The sequence below is a fragment of the Eptatretus burgeri genome, chromosome 17 (assembly GCF_056783735.1).
Source record: "Eptatretus burgeri isolate ZD-2024b chromosome 17, Ebu_testis_v1, whole genome shotgun sequence".
Lineage (NCBI taxonomy): Eukaryota > Metazoa > Chordata > Myxini > Myxiniformes > Myxinidae > Eptatretus > Eptatretus burgeri.
This window is the reverse complement of record NC_140977.1, coordinates 40,873,427-40,890,650: the sequence shown is the minus strand read 5'-3', so window position 1 is coordinate 40,890,650 and position 17,224 is coordinate 40,873,427. Positions and strand designations below refer to the sequence as shown.

Sequence of the window (17,224 nt, the reverse complement as noted above, 5' to 3'; positions counted from 1 at the left end):
CCATTTGTGGGTTTAAGAGACTGAAGCCAAGAAGCTACAAGACTGCAAGGAAGAGGCTAAAAAGACTTCAACTGCACAGTGCAATGCAAGTTCAGATCATGAACCTGCCATTCAGTCGAAATTAAAATTTGTCATTACCCTCACCGAAGGAGAGGGTATAGCATTTGGGTCCATTTGTTTGTTTGTTTGTCCGTGCAGAACTTTTGTATTTTTCTCCACAAATGCTTGTCAGATTGAGACGAAATTTTCACCATTGGCGCGACTACTTGTGTCGAATGTTTTAGTAATTATGACGTCATTGGTGACATGGTGTGGCAGCCATGTTGGAAAAAAAGAAAAACTTTGGACCTCTATCTCAGCACCAAGGAAAAAATTGAAACTTTGCACATGGCAAGTACTCCTCATGGGGAATGAGTGATTTTTTTTATGACGTCATCGGTGCCTTGGTTATGACGTCATAATTTCAAATGTATAATGCCACATATGATCAGTATGAAAATTTTTGAACGTCATCTCGGGATAAAATGGTCCACATGAAAAAAAAAAACATTGAGGACATTATTGGTCACGTGATTTGGCAGCCACATTCCAACAACAAAAAAAAATTCAAAAATCTTCTTCTCTGAAGTAGCTGGACAGATTGAGGCGACACTATACAAGTATGACCGCCTATCCATAAGCAACAAAAGGTTCACACATATGATGTCATAGGTCACATTGTTTGGCAGCCATATTGGATTTATCCTAAAACCCATTAAAAAAAAATCATATTTCCAGAACGTCTGGACAAATCGAGGGGAAACTTCATACAAATGTTCCCCAAGCCACGGGTGTCCAAGTTTGTTCAAGAATAATTGATAGGTCACATGGTTTGGCAGCCATATTGGATTGAAGAAGAATATTAAATAATATTTTCTCTGGAACCACTTAATCAGTCGACATGAAACTTCACATTTATGATCTCGTTGTGATGGGGAATACATGTTTTAAATTTCAACTTGATTGGATGCATGGTCTGGCAGTCAGTATTGTTTAATTTTTTGATCTGGGTTCATTTTTATGTTATTTCATTTATTATTTTGAATTAAGCTCACTTGGATGTGCCTGGACGGGTTTGAGGGTTGAGGAGTAGCAGCTGAAATGCGAATCCTATCCAGGTTCCTACTGATAACTTCATCTTTGCTTTTTGCTTGTTTGGGTAACTTCTGATTACTCCAACGCAGGACTGTACCTATTTGGTCTTCCATTTCATTTGGATTGAATTTATTTTAATCCCATTCTAAATTCAATTGAATAATGAATAATAATTTTTAAAACATCATGGGTCAGGGTCGTCAGGTGTCCGATCAATGTGGGGTTGCATCAAAGCGGGACGTCTTGGTACCCGGTCATCACTGCCAGCAGTGATAAAGTGGCAGTTCTAATTAATTACGTAACACAGCAGCACACAAACACCACACAAAAGCAGTCCTGGCAAAGGTCTGCAATCTCAGATTGCTCATTTTCTTGTTCATCTCTGCCTTTGTTGCTCACCTTCACTTCAAATTACATCCTTTCAATCAGTCCTGCAAATTAATTTGAGATGCTTGTCAAACAGACTACTTTGACTGCAACCTCTTTGATGGCTTCTTGTTATTCCCACATTCTTGTGGGGGTGGACAGGGAAAAATTTTGGTCAAGTCTTTCACAAACTAGTTGGCCCAGCTTGACATCAGACTGAAACTGATTTGGGCAGGAATTTGCTATTTGTTTCAGGGTGCCAGTAATAAATAGCTAATGGCTTGTAGCATGGTATTGTGTACACTGTGGTCCTAAATGAGGAGAAAGCTTAGAAATTGAACCCAGTTTTAATAAGATAAACAATGTTAATGTTATATAATGCCCAAGTGTCTGTGCTTTCAGAAAATGTATACTTTGCTATGGGTCCTATGGATATAGTTGCTTTCAAAGCATGTTTTTTATCCAAACACAGGCTATGTTTTCCATTTTTATAGCTCATTTTTTTTGAAATGGGTTACATGTATGATTGTATATGTTGTCCAAAATGGTTGAAAATGCATTTTTTGTTTGATATATATCATTATACATAAGAATAGAACAATTCCTTGAAACAATACATTTCTTATGACCTTCTGCATATCTTGGCACCTTCAAATGTGTAAAATCTCAGATTTTGCAAAATTTCCCCCAGTCATAGCGAAGCTTACAAAATCTTATTCCAGAAATTTGAAATGCATCTGATAGAACATCTTAAATAGCAATTTACTTCTGCATAAAGTGATGATTTAAAATGGCAAGTTTCAACATGGATCATTACTACATACCAGTTTTTAGGTTCACTTCCATGATTAGGTCAAAAATGTTAGGAAGTACGTAACAAATTGCATTTACCAAGCTGCTACAAAATTACTGGTAGCAATAAGCTTGATTTTATAACCATAGAATAAGTTTACCAAGATGGCCCTATGATATAAAAATCAATACCAAAGGCCAGTTTGTGTTCAGTATACAGAACATCAAAGGTCGTTAGGAAGTACGTAACGTTTTAAAGAAATCTGCACTTTTAATCCTAAGATGTTAGTTTGGTTCATCACAGCATGTATTTCTATGGTTAAGTTTATGTGCATATATATTTATGACCTGAATGAACACTGATGAATTTGATCAATTTGTTAATTTCATATGACCTTGACCTCTTTGCTCAAGGTAAAATATCAGGCAAACCAAATATTCTCCATATATGTGGTTTCCAATTAGTGTATAATACATATCGAAGCCATCAGACCAATTTTGGAATGATATGAGTGGTTCATTGATACAGATAATTGATAACCAACTTCGACCCTGTCAGAGCAATAGAAAGAGGAAGAATTAAGCTCTGCCCAAATAGATCCTGAATCCCCATGATGTTGGCTAACAAATGATATGCAAAACTTAATCATACAATGACTTTCATTTTTTGGTCCCCCGTGTCCAAAATGTGTACATAATACCTTGCCTCAAGCCTCATCTACTCTTAGTGAAACACACCGTGGGATCCAACATACAAAAACTAATGCTCGCAGATGGGACACCAGCCTTAGCACCCCTCCAAGAGATGGCACACTTGGTGCTGTCTCGCCATACATAAAATTTTCTAGTCGCTGGACCCGGATCTTCACCAAAATCGAAACAATTCATCCTTGTCACACACCCAACCTGTCCACCAAATTTCATCCGAATTCATCACCAACCTTTTGAGATATCCTGCACACAATCAAACAAACAGACAAACATACAGGGGTGAAAACAATCTCCTTACACCTTAGTTGGCTGAGGAAATAATCTATAGTCATGTTGGGAATCAAACGCAAACCAGATAGCTCAATGGTGTGTGCACTACCACTGCAACGGAATACAGAACAGGGTAACATGTCGACATCTAAAATGCCAACGGTTTTCAACAGACAGATATCTTCAAATATGCTTCTTAAATATCAGGACGAATTCCACTCAACTTGTAACAGAAATCACCACCCAAAAGGGGCAGTGGCCAATAATCAAGTGAGTTTGCAAAAGTTTTCATCAAACACCATCTTGGACACCATCTTTGGTAACGCCTTTTTGTATTTTAAATTGAGAGAGCCAACAAAGAGACAAACTAACCAAAGAATCTCATAAAATTGCAAAGATGATAAATACAATTCCGACTCACCATTTATTAGGTGGATCGCAGAACAATTGGTATAAACATTCACTCGTGAAAGTTTGGCTTCAAGTTCATAATAAAACCCAATACCACTCAGGAACCACGATACGAAACAAACGGTAAACAGTACTGGATTGAGAAAAGGAAATAACTCACGAAAAGTCCGTGATATAAAAATCCGAGGCCTCAAAGACAAACTCCTCACGAAAGACGTGGAATGTCCGTGAGTAAAAGAAGAACACTTCTGGCAAGCACAAGTACGGTGAATAATTCAAGTACAATAAAATACAGGGTGAATTTTTTATTCGAGAACCCAAAATAATTCACATACAACCAAAAACGTTATCAGTTAGGAACCTAATATTTTGCATAAATGTAGCCTCATGTTACAGAAAGACGTGACATGATCCTGAGAGTCATCAGGTATCAAGTGATCTATCACATGACCCAGCAGTGACGTTTAACGGTTTTCAATCAGCACGCCATGGCACTCACTATGGAAGAACACGTGTTTCTCGAACGTTACATAAAGAATGCATCCTTAAGAGAATGTCGAATTGCATTTAAAAGTCACTTTGGTGGTCGTACGAAACCTTCAAAATCGGTGATATGGAAAATGGTGAGCAGTTCAGAGAAACGGGCTGCGTGAAAGATAAAAAGCACATGTGCCGGCCAAGTGTTGTTGCACCAGAGAAAGTGGATGAAGTGCGGGAAAGAACGGAAGCAAGCCCTAAGAAATCTCCGAGAAGTTTAGCACAAGCTCACTGTTCATATTCCAGCGCAAGCAAAGCAGTCAAGACACTCAACCTTTATCCTCACAAACTTCAAGCAGTGCATCAGTTACTGGAGCCAGATTAAGAGAAACGTGTCGCCTACTGTGAACGGCTCCAGAGGATGGTAAGAGAACAAGACAATGCTTTGGATGTTATGTTTTTACAGATGAAGCATGGTTTCATCTCTCTGGGCATGTAAATTCACAAAACACTCGTTTATGGTGAAGTGAACAACCTGATGGAATGCATGAAAAGTCATTGTATTCTTCAAAAATTTGTGTTTGGTGTGCTGTAAGTCAGCAATGAATTATTGGCCCAATTTTCTTCTCAGAAACAGTAAACTCAGAACGTTACATCAACATAATCCATGAGATTATTGGGCACCTTACAGAAGATGAAATCAACCAAGGACGGTTTCAGCAAGATGCTACCACAAGTCACACTTCACAATTAATGCAGCATTAACAAACTTAGGCTACTCTTTGGTGATCGTGTAGTGTCCAAATCATGACGGCCACCTCGATCCCCAGATTTTTTTTTGGAGATATTTGAAGGATATAGTATACGCCACAAATCCACACACTCTTGGTGAATTAAAAGCAACAATCAGTGATGCAATCAGCAATATTCCCCAATAAATGCTGCACACTTTGTGTTCTAGAGCATGCTGCCAAGAATCAATTTGTGCCTGCAACATGGTGGTGGACACTTTCAGCACTTCATTGAAGGTAATCAATTGTGTGGATCATGTCACGTCTTTCTGTAACGTCAGGCTACATTTACGCAAAAATATTACGTTCTTAACTGATATGGTTTTTAATGTATGGGAATTATTTTGGGTTCTCGAATAAAGAAAATCACCCTGTAGAAACCTCCACGAGATTGCATAAGAGACATCCCGGGAAAAGTGATACTTCCCTGGGTATAAGTCCAATTCAGCAGAAACTACAATTGAGCACGCCCCGCAAGGCTGCGAGTCCTTCAATCTTCCTAGCACATTTCTTTCCATTGTATCAAGTGAAGTCATTCCCTCTCGATGAAGATCGACCCAGAAATAAAATAAGTCACTTTTCTCTGAGTTCCTAAACCAGGCCGAAGGGTGGAGAAAGCACCCAGAAAGAAAAACGATGATTGGTGGGTAAAAACGGTAAAGCCACACTTGACGGTAAAAGTCACACGACTATTGGAACGGTGCAGAATCTGGCAGGGGAAACTACAACCTCATCATTAAGAAGTTATGATCGGTGTTAAAGTTGGGGTTTGTTGCTAAATTAAATAATTTTCCTTTGCCGACATTTCCATAGGTATATTCTGTGACATATAGACCTGTTTGTGCAGTCGTTAGATGATGGATGATGGAGGGTGAGGGAGGGCGAGGGAGGGCGAGGGAGGGCGAGGGAGGGCGAGGGAGGGCGAGAGTTCATCAGTATTCTTAGCCAACGTATATGCACGATGTCGTAATGCAATTGGCCAACAGGCCAAGATACATGGCTTCACAATGTCATCACCAAAACCCCATGTACACCCCATTTCCTTCTCAACAATTTCAAACTCACTTCTCTCATCTCCATCAACTTTCTAAATGTCCCCACCTGAACTTTTCAACCCATTCTCTTCAATTCCTTTCCGTAACTTACAACTCCTGCCCCATGTGGGTGGGGAATTAGGCAGGAATGTAACTTGTTGATAGGCACCTTGCCTTACAACAAACACAGAGCACACTTAGTCAGAGACCACACCAACTCTTTACCAACATAAAAGAGATGACCGTATTTTGTATGCAGCACATGGGTGCGAGTAGCATTATTGGCTTTGGGCGTGGCTGTGCCACCGATGCAGTGCCCCCTGTAGGTGAGAGCAGGAATTTGTAATTTGTTCAGGGTGCCGGAGATAAGTCGATTACTCTTCACGAAAAACAACGTGAAATCATCAATGTCCACCAATAATGCTGTCAGAACAGAGGTCCAGTTTAACATCGAAACGAGGGGATGGCACGCACATTGACATCACTCTTCCTGCCAGACACCAGGATTACAGTTTGTAGCTGAGTCTAGATTCGTACCCAGGCGAGACAGCTCAGAGGTGAGTGTGCAAACCTCGAGACCATCCTGCCAGCCAAAAATAAATGATGCAAGGTATCTACTTCGACATTAGTCATGAGTGATAAATCTGTTGAAAAATTCAGGAGCAGTCCAACCAGAAATCCCCATGCTGGTAAAAATCAAAATAGAAATAGTTATGGAGTGACAAGTCGAAGCAAGAATAACTTGTAATGAAAGTAGAGATGGTCCAAACGTTGCTGAAAGAAAAAGTCACACACCAATAAGCCTGCGAAAATAAATAAACCCATTAACTCAGGCATGAAATTAAAGTGAAATAAAGTCAAAGTAATTTCATAATCCGCCAAGTACTAGATTTGTCCACGGTTGCTCAAAACTCGGATAAGCACTTTCCTCCAGTCGATAAGGCTGAATGCCTAAACTCGGTGTTTGCATCAAAATCTTGTGTCCAAAATCCATCGCTTTCTGTACTCACCTTACCCAGTCGCACCCAACTGTCCCTGGACTTTGGGTCCTTTTCTTCTGACAAAGTGGAGAGCTTGCTGTCAAACCTCGCCTCAGATTCTGCAACTGGTCCAGACGGCATCAGCCCATGTGTCCTAAAAACCTGCTCCTCTGCTCTTGCTCCTCCTCTCTCTATTCTAGTCACCCTCTCATTTTCTCAAGGTCAGCTGCCATCTGCTTTGAATTCAGAAAACATCACTGCCGTGCATAAAAAAGGTGCAAAAACAGGTCCCTGCAACTGCAGACCAATCAGCCTTCTCCCAATCATCAGCAAGGTTATGGAATCTATCATCGCTTCAGACATTAAATCCTTCCTCTTCTCCAATGGCCTGATTTCCGAACATCAATTTGGTTTCAGACCAGGTCACTCCACCCTGGATATGTTGCTTCTGCTCTCCCAACAATGGATGGAGGTCCTTAATGCGGACATGAAATCAGAGCCATGTCCCTGGATATATTGTGTGCTTTTGACGCGGTCTGGCACCCAGCACCCTGCCCTGCTCACCAAACTCTCTTCCCATGTTATCCAAGGCCATCTTCACTCATGGCTCACAGACTTCCTCTCCTGTTGCAGTCAACGTGTGGCCCTAAATGGAGTTCTTTCATCCCCTCTTCCTGTCCAGGCTGGAGTTCAAGGCAGCGTTCTGGGCCCTGTTCTTTTCTGGTTTTCATCAATGATCTCTCCGACTCTCTGGAAAATCCTCTTTATCTCTTTGCTGATGATGCCACCCTCTGCCGTGCAATCTGTCATCCCTCAGACTGGCATGCAGCAGCTTCTTCGCTCACTGCAGATCTGGGCAAAATCACAAACTGGTCCAACACGTGCTACATGTCTTTCAATCCAGACAAATCTCACACTCTCACTATGTTTCTCCGAAAGGACCATTTGGAACCCCGCCCCCACCCTCCCCATCTACTTTTTCAACAATCCTCTGGAAGAAGTCCTTTCATTCAAGCTTCTAGGTCTCACTATCTGCCATGATCTTTCCTGGGAAAATGCCAAGCTTGACAATTTATTTGATGGATGTGTACAATTGGAAAGAGGATGATGTGCGGAATTACACACAAAGTAGTGGTTATAAACTCTGAGAAACTTCATGACGTGAAAATACACAAAGCTTGTGCCAGCTATATTTACGTGGGAGGCCGATGTACCAGGCAGACATGACATGAGAGCCAGATGTTCCCCGAGAGAGATACTGCATCTGGTTTGGGTGCTTCTCAATACCAATGGGAAGGTTATATGTGGGGCTTGCCAATGCACAGGATAAGTTTAAAATCAACTTTTAAAATTATGATTTTACTATTCATCACCTTTTCTTTGGGGGTGGGGTGGTGAGAGTTATGAGGGCTGTTATGAATCACTATATTGTTTTTTGGTTCTGGAGCCATAAGATAAATATTACATTTTTGCATCTATTGTTAAAAGAAGAAGTTTATCGTGTGTGTGTGTGTGTGTGTGTGTGTGTGTGTGTGTGTGTGTGTGTGTGTGTGTGTGTGTGTGTGTGTGTGTGTGTGTGTGTGTGTGTGTGTGTGTGTGTGTGTGTGTGTGTGTGTGTGTGTGTGTGTGTGCGTGTGCGTTCCACTGCTGCCGCTCACTTGTATCAACAGGAAATGGAAGGAACTCAACACCTCACATCCACTGATGCTTGTCATGTTTTCTTCATTTTTGTGAACCTGATTTGCATCCAGGAACACTACAATTATGTTTAACCATTATGAAATTGCCACTTTCATTGTAATGCTGAAAACTATGGTTAAAAGACGATTTGACAAAGACTTTGGGACAGCAACGGCATGTTAAAAAGTGCCCCCATACAACGGAAGCGAGTCGCAGAAAAAGCGCACACACGCAAATGTCCTCATGAGCATTCATACGTCATTTTGAAAGTCCCGTATTCCCGTGGAGGTGGCCACATCTTGTCCACGATTGGCTGTGAAACACGGAACATCACGAGTGTGTTACTGCCCTCGTGATTGGTGCCAAAACAGAAATGACATCACATGCATTTCAGAGGCAATCCTTGAAACGTTGTGGCTGCCTTCAAGGACTCAACAAGTTACATCATGACAAATGTGACTTCCTAGTCATGTGAGTGTAAGCCCTCGAGTGGATTAACTGCAGAAGACCCAATGTTATTCACCCAAATCGGACAGTGTGCGGTGGTGATGCGGAAGAGTTATGGAGTTGAACAGCAACACACGACAGCAAAACAAAAACACCTTTCGTTGATGACTTTAATGGCCCCAATTATTCCCGCCTCCTTGCTGGGCTGGCCCAGGGGAAATTTTGGCTCAGTGTTTCACGAAACAGCTGGCCAGGCCAGATGTTCGACTGATGGTATTGGGTGAGAATTTGTAATTTGTTAAGGATGATGGTGACCACCGGGGGATGTATAAAAATCCACCAACTAATGAGAGGAGACGTGAGACCAGGATTAGCATCCATCCATGGGATGTTTAAAATCCACCAAAGAATGAGAGGAGACATGAGAATAGAATTGGCATCCATCCGTGGGATGGCGCTCTTGGTGTTGCACATCATGCATGTGAAGCATCAATGCGACAGTTTATGATTGAATCAGCAATGAAATCCGGACTACACTGCTCAAAGGTAAGTGTGCTACCTCTCCACCATCCTGTCAGACAAAAGAAAAACACCTTTACCAGCAATTAAAGACAGAGAGAGAACAACAAAGGAGAAGACAGACAAATATTGAGACAGGGAGAGAAGCTGAGAAATATGGCGCCAAGTTCATCGGTATGCTTGGGGTGTGGGCGACGTCACGCAGGTTTCACATGCACAATCGATCGCCAAGCCAACCTGGCTCACATTCTTCACAATTGGCATTCCAATGTATTGGACCTTCTCTCCTTTGGGTTCTACATTCCCTGGAAAGGAATGTCAAAGATCCCCCCATGGCCCGTTCTTTCAAAGTATCAGCGGATGAGAAATTTTGTTTGCTCTTTCAGACATCATTAAAACATCTGATGGGATGTGTTTGTCTTTCTTTCACCAAAATAAGACAAATCTATTCCTATCGCTGGTTCGTGATCCGAAGCTCATGTTGACATTTCAAGTGAGCTGTGAACCACATACAAACCAAAAGGGTTTCATTCTTCTTTTTATATACTTTGTACCAATCCAGCACTACGTGCACAGCAAGATGAGTGCCCATCTGCTCATTTTCTGTCTCCCTCTGAGATGTAGCACCTCCATTGCTGATAAAACACGAATCTTCAGCCCCTGCTTAAGCACCTACCCACCAATGTGTTCCCTCCGTCTCAACCCAGCCTCCTCCTCCCTCCTCACCCCAATCCAACCCACCATCACCGCAGCCAAGCCACCACACCGTAGAGATTAAAAGGTCCCGCTTCTCACTCATTCACCCACATCTCACGTCGCCTTGGTTTGTTATTAACTTGCTTTGATATCCGTGAACTGCGACTGCCTCCAAAATGATGTGGCAGCCGATGAGACTCGATGGAAAATATACCTGCAGCGAGCAGATTTGAAACTCAACCTGTGAAAGCGAGTAACACGGTGCCATGACGCAATATTTTTCCGGTCTGGCAGTTACAAGCACAGCAATGCAGACCCTCTCAACTCGTCACATTTGAATTTCTCCATTTAGCATTAAAAAAAAAAATCAAAGGCTTTGTCTCTCAAACACTGTGACTGGATTCTATCAGTAATTCACAAAGACTGAATCTCGGCCTGCAATTCCCATGTTCATCAAGAATTCACGATGTCATTGCACATATTTTCCAAATCACACATTCTCATGAGAAATCGATAAGGGACAAGTTAATGTGGTTTTTGGGAGCGATGGGGAAAATCGACCAAAGCGCAGAGATAAACCACCCTTCACTGCCCCCCTGGACACCCTGCTGGGAAGCATTGCGGGATTCTACCAAATAATTGTACATCTCCATGGGTTTCCCAGATGAACATTCGAAAAAAAATTATCACAAACTGCAGGCACTCTGAGTACTCACATCCGAATCCATTCCCTTGTCGGAACCGGGGCAGGAAAATGTTACAAACTCATGGCATCTCTTGTGAACCACGAAGCTGCAAACTGGAGTAGAGGCCGACAAAATAAAGTAGAACGAGTGAGCAGTCATCTTAACGCAGAAATATGAAAGTACAATGTGACGTTGGAAAGGGTGAAGAGAACGCAAAGAAACAAATGAGAAGTGAAAGTGACGAGGTTGGAGTCAAATAAATGGTGATGTCAAATCAAACATGAAAGGAAGAGGGAAACAACAAGATTTACCATCATTGATGATGGAAGGACCGAGTGAAGAACATGGAAGGTGACGGTAGGAAGAGCCAGCAAGGAAGATGCGAGGTGAAAAGAGGGAGACCACGCAAAACATGGCAAAGCAAGTGAGGAAGACAGAAGATGGCGGAGAGGGAGACAGCGAGTGTGCTTGCGGGGGGGAAACGCAAGGAGGCCGGCGAGAGAGCAGGCGAGGGAGGATGGAGGCCACTAGCGAGCGAGCAGGCGAGGCAGAATGGAGGCCGCCGACGAGCGCGCAGGCGAGGGAGAACGGAGGCTGCCGGCGAGCGAGCAGGCCAGGGAGAACGGAGGCTGCCGGCGAGCGAGCAGGCGAGGGAGAACAGAGGGTGCCGGCGAGCGAGCAGGCGAGGGAGAACGGAGGCCGCCGGCGAGCGAACAGGCGAGGGAGAATGGAGGCTGCCGGCGAGCGAGCAGGCGAGGGAGAAAGGAGGCCGCCGGCAAGCGAGAATGGAGGGACCGGCGAGCGAGAATGGAGGGAGAATGGAGAACCCGGCGAGCGAGCAGGCGAGGGAGAATAGAGGCCACCGGCGAGCGAGAATGGAGGGACCGGCGAGCGAGAATGGAGGGAGAATGGAGAACCGGCGAGCGAGCAGGCGAGGGAGAACGGAGGCTGCCGGCGAGCGAGCAGGCGAGGGAGAACGGAGGCTGCCGGGGGGCGAGCAGGCGAGGGAGAACGGAGACTGCCGGGGAGCGAGCAGGTGAGGGAGAACGGAGGCTGCCGGGGAGCGAGCAGGCGAGGGAGAACGGAGGCTGCCGGCGAGCGAGCAGGCGAGGGAGAACGGAGGCCGCCGGCGAGCGAGCAGGCGAGGGAGAACGGAGGCTGCCGGGGAGCGAGCAGGCGAGGGAGAACGGAGACTGCCGGCGAGCGAGCAGGCGAGGGAGAACGGAGGCCGCCGGCGAGCGAGCAGGCGAGGGAGAACGGAGGCCGCCGGCGAGCGAGCAGGCGAGGGAGAATGGAGGGGCCGGCGAGCGAGCAGGCGAGGGAGAATGGAGGGGCCGGCGAGCAAGCAGGCGAGGGAGAATGGAGGCCACCGGCGAGCGAGAATGGAGGGACCGGCGAGCGAGCAGGCGAGGGAGAATGGAGGGGCCGGCGAGCGAGCAGGCGAGGGAGAATGGAGGGCCGGCAAGCGAGCAGGCGAGGGAGAATGGAGGGGCCGGCGAGCGAGCAGGCGAGGGAGAATGGAGGGGCCGGCGAGCGAGCACGCGAGGGAGAATGGAGGGGCTGGCGAGCGAGCAGGCGAGGGAGAATGGAGGGGTCGGCGAGCGAGCAGGCGAGGGAGAATGGAGGGGCCGGCGAGCGAGAAGGCGAGGGAGAATGGAGGCCGCCGGCGAGCGAGAAGGCGAGGGAGAATGGAGGCCACCGGCGAGCGAGAATGGAGGGATTGGCGAGCAAGCAGGCGAGGGAGAATGGAGGGGGCCGGCGAGCGAGCGAGCGAGGGAGAATGGAGAGGGCCAGCGAGCGAGCGAGGGAGAATGGAGGGAGCCGGCGAGCGAGCGAGGGAGAATGGAGGGGCCGGCGAACGAGCGAGACTCGTGGAGGGGGCCGGCGAACGAGCGAGACTCGTGGAGGGGGCCGGCGAACGAGCGAGACTCGTGGAGGGGGCCGGCGAACGAGCGAGACTCGTGGAGGGGGCCGGCGAACGAGCGAGACTCGTGGAGGGGGCCGGCGAACGAGCGAGACTCGTGGAGGGGGCCGGCGAACGAGCGAGACTCGTGGAGGGGGCCGGCGAACGAGCGAGACTCGTGGAGGGGGCCGGCGAACGAGCGAGACTCGTGGAGGGGGCCGGCGAACGAGCGAGACTCGTGGAGGGGGCCGGCGAACGAGCGAGACTCGTGGAGGGGGCCGGCGAACGAGCGAGACTCGTGGAGGGGGCCGGCGAACGAGCGAGACTCGTGGAGGGGCCGGCGAACGAGCGAGACTCATGGAGGGGCCGGCGAACGAGCAAGATTCGTGGAGGGGTCGGCGAACGAGCGAGACTCGTGGAGGAGGCCGGCGAATGAGTGTGAGGCGTGGCGGGAACCAGCGAACGAGCGAGCAGGCGAGGGTGAATGGAGGCCGCCGGCGAGCGAGAAGGCGAGGGAGAATCGAGGCCGCCGGCAGGTGAGAAGGCGAGAGAGAATGGAGGCCGCCGGCGAGCGAGCTGGCCGGCGAGCGAGCTGGCCGGCGAGCGAGCAAGCGAGGGAGAATGGAGGCCGCCGGCGAGCGAGCTGGCTGGCAAGCGAGCAAGCGAGGGAGAATGGAGGTGCGGGCGAACGAGCGAGACGCGAGGGGCGGGCGAACGAGCGAGACGCGAGGGGCGGGCGAACGAGCGAGACGCGGGCAAACGAGCGAGACGCGAGGGGAGGGCGAACGAGCGAGACGCGAGGGGCGGGCGAACGAGCGAGACGCGAGGGGCGGGCGAACGAGCGAGACGCGAGGGGCGGGCGAACGAGCGAGACGCGAGGGGCGGGCGAACGAGCGAGACGCGAGGGGCGGGCGAACGAGCGAGACGCGAGGGGCGGGCGAACGAGCGAGACGCGAGGGGCGGGCGAACGAGCGAGACGCGAGGAGCGGGCGAATCCAGCGAGACGCGAGGGGCGGGCGAACGAGCGAGACGCGAGGGCGGGCGAACGAGCGAGACGCGAGGGGCGGGCGAACGAGCGAGACGCGAGGGGCGGCGAACGAGCGAGACGCGAGGGGCGGCGAACGAGCGAGACGCGAGGGGCGGGCGAACGAGCGAGACGCGAGGGGCGGGCGAACGAGCGAGACGCGAGGGGCGGGCGAACGAGCGAGACGCAAGGGGCGGGGGAGCGAGCGAGACGCGAGGGGCGGAGGGACGAGCGAGACGGGAGGGGCGGCGAACCAGCGAGACGCGAGGGGCGGCGAACGATCGAGATGCGAGGGGCGGGCGAACGAGCGAGACGCGAGGGGCGGGCGAACGAGCGAGACGCGAGGGGCGGGCGAACGAGCGAGACGCGAGGGGCGGGCGAACGAGCGAGACACAAGAAGGGGGTCGGCGAACGAGGGAACGCAAGGGGCGGGGGGGGGTCGGCGAACAAGGGGACGTGAGGGGGGGGTCGGTGAACCAGGGAGACGTGAGGGGCTGGCGAACGAGCGAGACGCGAGGGGCGGGCGAACGAGCGAGACGCGAGGGGCGGGCGAACGAGCGAGACGCGAGGGGCGGGCGAACGAGCGAGACGCGAGGGGCGGGCGAACGAGCGAGACGCGAGGGGCGGGCGAACGAGCGAGACGCGAGGGGCGGGCGAACGAGCGAGACGCGAGGGGCGGGCGAACGAGCGAGACGCGAGGGGCGGGCGAGCGAGCGAGACGCGAGGGGCGGGCGAACGAGCGAGACGCGAGGGGCGGGCGAACGAGCGAGACGCGAGGGGCGGGCGAACGATCGAGATGCGAGGGGCGGGCGAACGAGCGAGACGCGAGGGGCGGGCGAACGAGCGAGACGCGAGGGGCGGGCGAACGAGCGAGACGCGAGGGGCGGGCGAACGAGCGAGACACAAGAAGGGGGTCGGCGAACGAGGGAACGCAAGGGGCGGGGGGGGGGGTCGGCGAACGAGGGGACGTGAGGGGGGGGTCGGTGAACCAGGGAGACGTGAGGGGCTGGCGAACGAGCGAGACGCGAGGAGAGCCAGTGAACGAGCGAGACTCGAGAAGAACCGGCAAACGAGCGAGACTAGAGAAGAACCGGCGAACGAGCGAGACTCGAGAAGAACCGGCGAACGAGCGAGACTCGTGGGGGGGGCCGGCGAACGAGCAAGCGAGAGACACCAGGTGGCCAGCGAGTGATGCAAGGTGGGCCAGCGCATGTCTTGGTGAGGGCTAGGCGTGGGCAATTACTGTGAGCACGGGTGGAGGGTGGAGGCGGAGCACAGACGAGCTCGCAGAGCGTGAAGCAGCAGGGTGGGCAGGCGATCCAGCGGAGCGACGAGGGGGTGGGGGTGGCACGGATGAGCCCATGGAGCCATCAGGGCCATTCAGCAAAGTGGCGCATGGACAAACTCATGGGCAAGAGGGGGCTGAGAGTCGAGGGAGTCTGGTGGCAAGAGAGATAGCAAGCAACTGAGGGCGAACCACAGAGCCGGTCCCACAAGCAAGCCTGAGGATGAATCATAGAGGTGGGATGGGACGGAGCCTGGGGATGAAGTCAGAGGAGGCACAACTGAGCGAGCATGCGAAAGCCCAGGGACGTGTGGGGATCGAGGAAGCAAGTGACAGAAGGGCATCAAGGAAGGACTGTGGCAAGAGTGGTATCGAAGGAGCCCAGCGGCAAGAGGAGGATCGAGGGAGCACAGGTCGCGAGAGAAGGCGAGTGAGCCTGGGTCGAGAGGGGGAGCAAGTGAGCCTGGGTCACGAGGGGGAGCAAGCGAGCCCAGAGGTGAGAGGGAGAGCGAGCGAGCTCAGAGGTGAGAGGGAGAGCGAGCGAGCTCAGAGGTGAGAGGGAGAGCGAGCGAGCCCAGAGGTGAGAGGGAGAGCGAGCGAGCCCAGTGGCAAGAAGGGAATCAAGGGAGCCTAATGGCAATAGGGGGATTGAGGGAGCCCAGTAGCAAGAAGGGGAGCAAGCAAGCATGGGTCGAGAGGGGGAGCGAGTGAGCCCATGGGCCAACCGCACAATTCGGTCGCACAAGTGAGCGCGAACTATCGAGATGGGGTGGGAGAGAGCCTGGGAGCGAATCAGTCAGAGGAAGCGCAAGCGAACGAGCATGTGACAACTCATGGGTGAGAGGGGAGCGAGTGGGGGATCAAGAGAGCCCAGTGGCAAGAGGGGAAGCGAGCAAGCTGAGGTCGAGAGGCGCAACAATGGACTCTGGAGGTGAGAGGGGAAGCGAGCAAGCTGAGGTCGAGAGGCGCAACAATGGACTCTGGAGGTGAGAGGGGAAGCGAGAGAGCCCAGGGGCAAATCACAGAGTGAGTCCACGAGCGAGAGGGCCTGTGGAAAAGAGGGGGATCGACATAGTCCAATGGCAGGAGGTGGAGCGAGTGAGCCGGGGTTGAGAGGAGGCGCGAGCAATCCCAGGGGCGAACCACAGAGTGGGTCCATGTGTGAGCCTCAGGGCGAATCATTGAGTTGGGGTGGGAGAGAGCCCTGGGGAGAACAAGTAAGAGGAGGTGCAAGCGAATGAGCTTGCGACAGTCTGAGGGTGAGGAAGCACGACGGCGAGAGGGAGCTCGAGGAAGCCCGGCGGTAAAAGAGGGTGATAGAGCGAGCCCGGCGGCCGAGAGGGTGATTGAGGGAGCCCGGAGGCCGAGAGGGCGATCGAGGGAGCTCGGGCCGAGAGGACGATCGAGCGAACCCGGGGTCGAGGGGGGGAGCGAGCGAGCCCGGGGTCGAAGGGGGGAGCGAGCGAGCCCGGGGTCGAGGGGGGGAGCGAGCGAGCCCGGGGGCGAGAGGGGGAGCGAGCGAGCCCGGGGGCGAGAGGGGGAGCGAGCGAGCCCGGGGTCGTGGGGGGGAGCGAGCGAGCCCGGGGTCGAGGGGGGGAGCGAGCGAGCCCGGGGTCGAGGGGGGGAGCGAGCGAGCCCGGGGGCGAGAGGGGGGGCGGGCGAGCCCGGGGGCGAGGGGGGGAGCGAGCGAGCCCGGGTCGAGGGGGGAGCGAGCGAGCCCGGGGTCGAGGGGGAGCGAGCGAGCCCGGGGTCGAGGGGGGGGAGCGAGCGAGCCCGGGGGCGAGGGGGGGAGCGAGCGAGCCCGGGGGCGAGGGGGGGAGCGAGCGAGCCCGGGGTCGAGAGGGGAAGCGAGCGAGCCCGGGGTCGAGAGGGGAAGCGAGCGAGCCCGGGGGCGAGAGGGGAAGCGAGCGAGCATGGGGACGAATCACAAAGTGGCTCCACGAGCGAGCCTGAGGGTAAACCATCGAGACGGGGCGGGAGAGAGCCCGAGGGCGAACCGGTTTGAGGGGGCGCAAGCG

At 51.4% G+C, this 17,224-nt stretch overlaps 2 protein-coding genes across 8 annotated transcripts in view; both read right to left on the bottom strand.

Moving 5' to 3' along the window:
* Positions 1-17,224, bottom strand: part of LOC147009858 (protein kinase C alpha type-like) — a 189,809-nt gene that overhangs the window by 171,204 nt on the left and 1,381 nt on the right. For all 7 annotated transcript variants that reach the window (XR_015052772.1, XM_085861441.1, XM_085861438.1 and 4 more), the window contains exon 3: positions 11,025-11,107. Coding sequence is in view for 6 of the 7 variants with exons in the window: in XM_085861441.1 (XP_085717567.1) it covers positions 11,025-11,107 (83 nt within the window). In the remaining variant the exon portion in view is untranslated. The remainder of the gene's footprint in view (positions 1-11,024; positions 11,108-17,224) is intronic.
* On the bottom strand, positions 11,119-15,284 carry LOC147009859 (uncharacterized). Its single transcript, XM_085862963.1, has 2 exons — positions 15,165-15,284; positions 11,119-12,922 (listed from the first exon to the last, which is right to left on the bottom strand). Exons 1-2 carry the CDS (start codon positions 15,282-15,284, stop codon positions 11,522-11,524), a joined length of 1,521 nt encoding a protein of 506 aa, XP_085719089.1. The 3' UTR covers positions 11,119-11,521.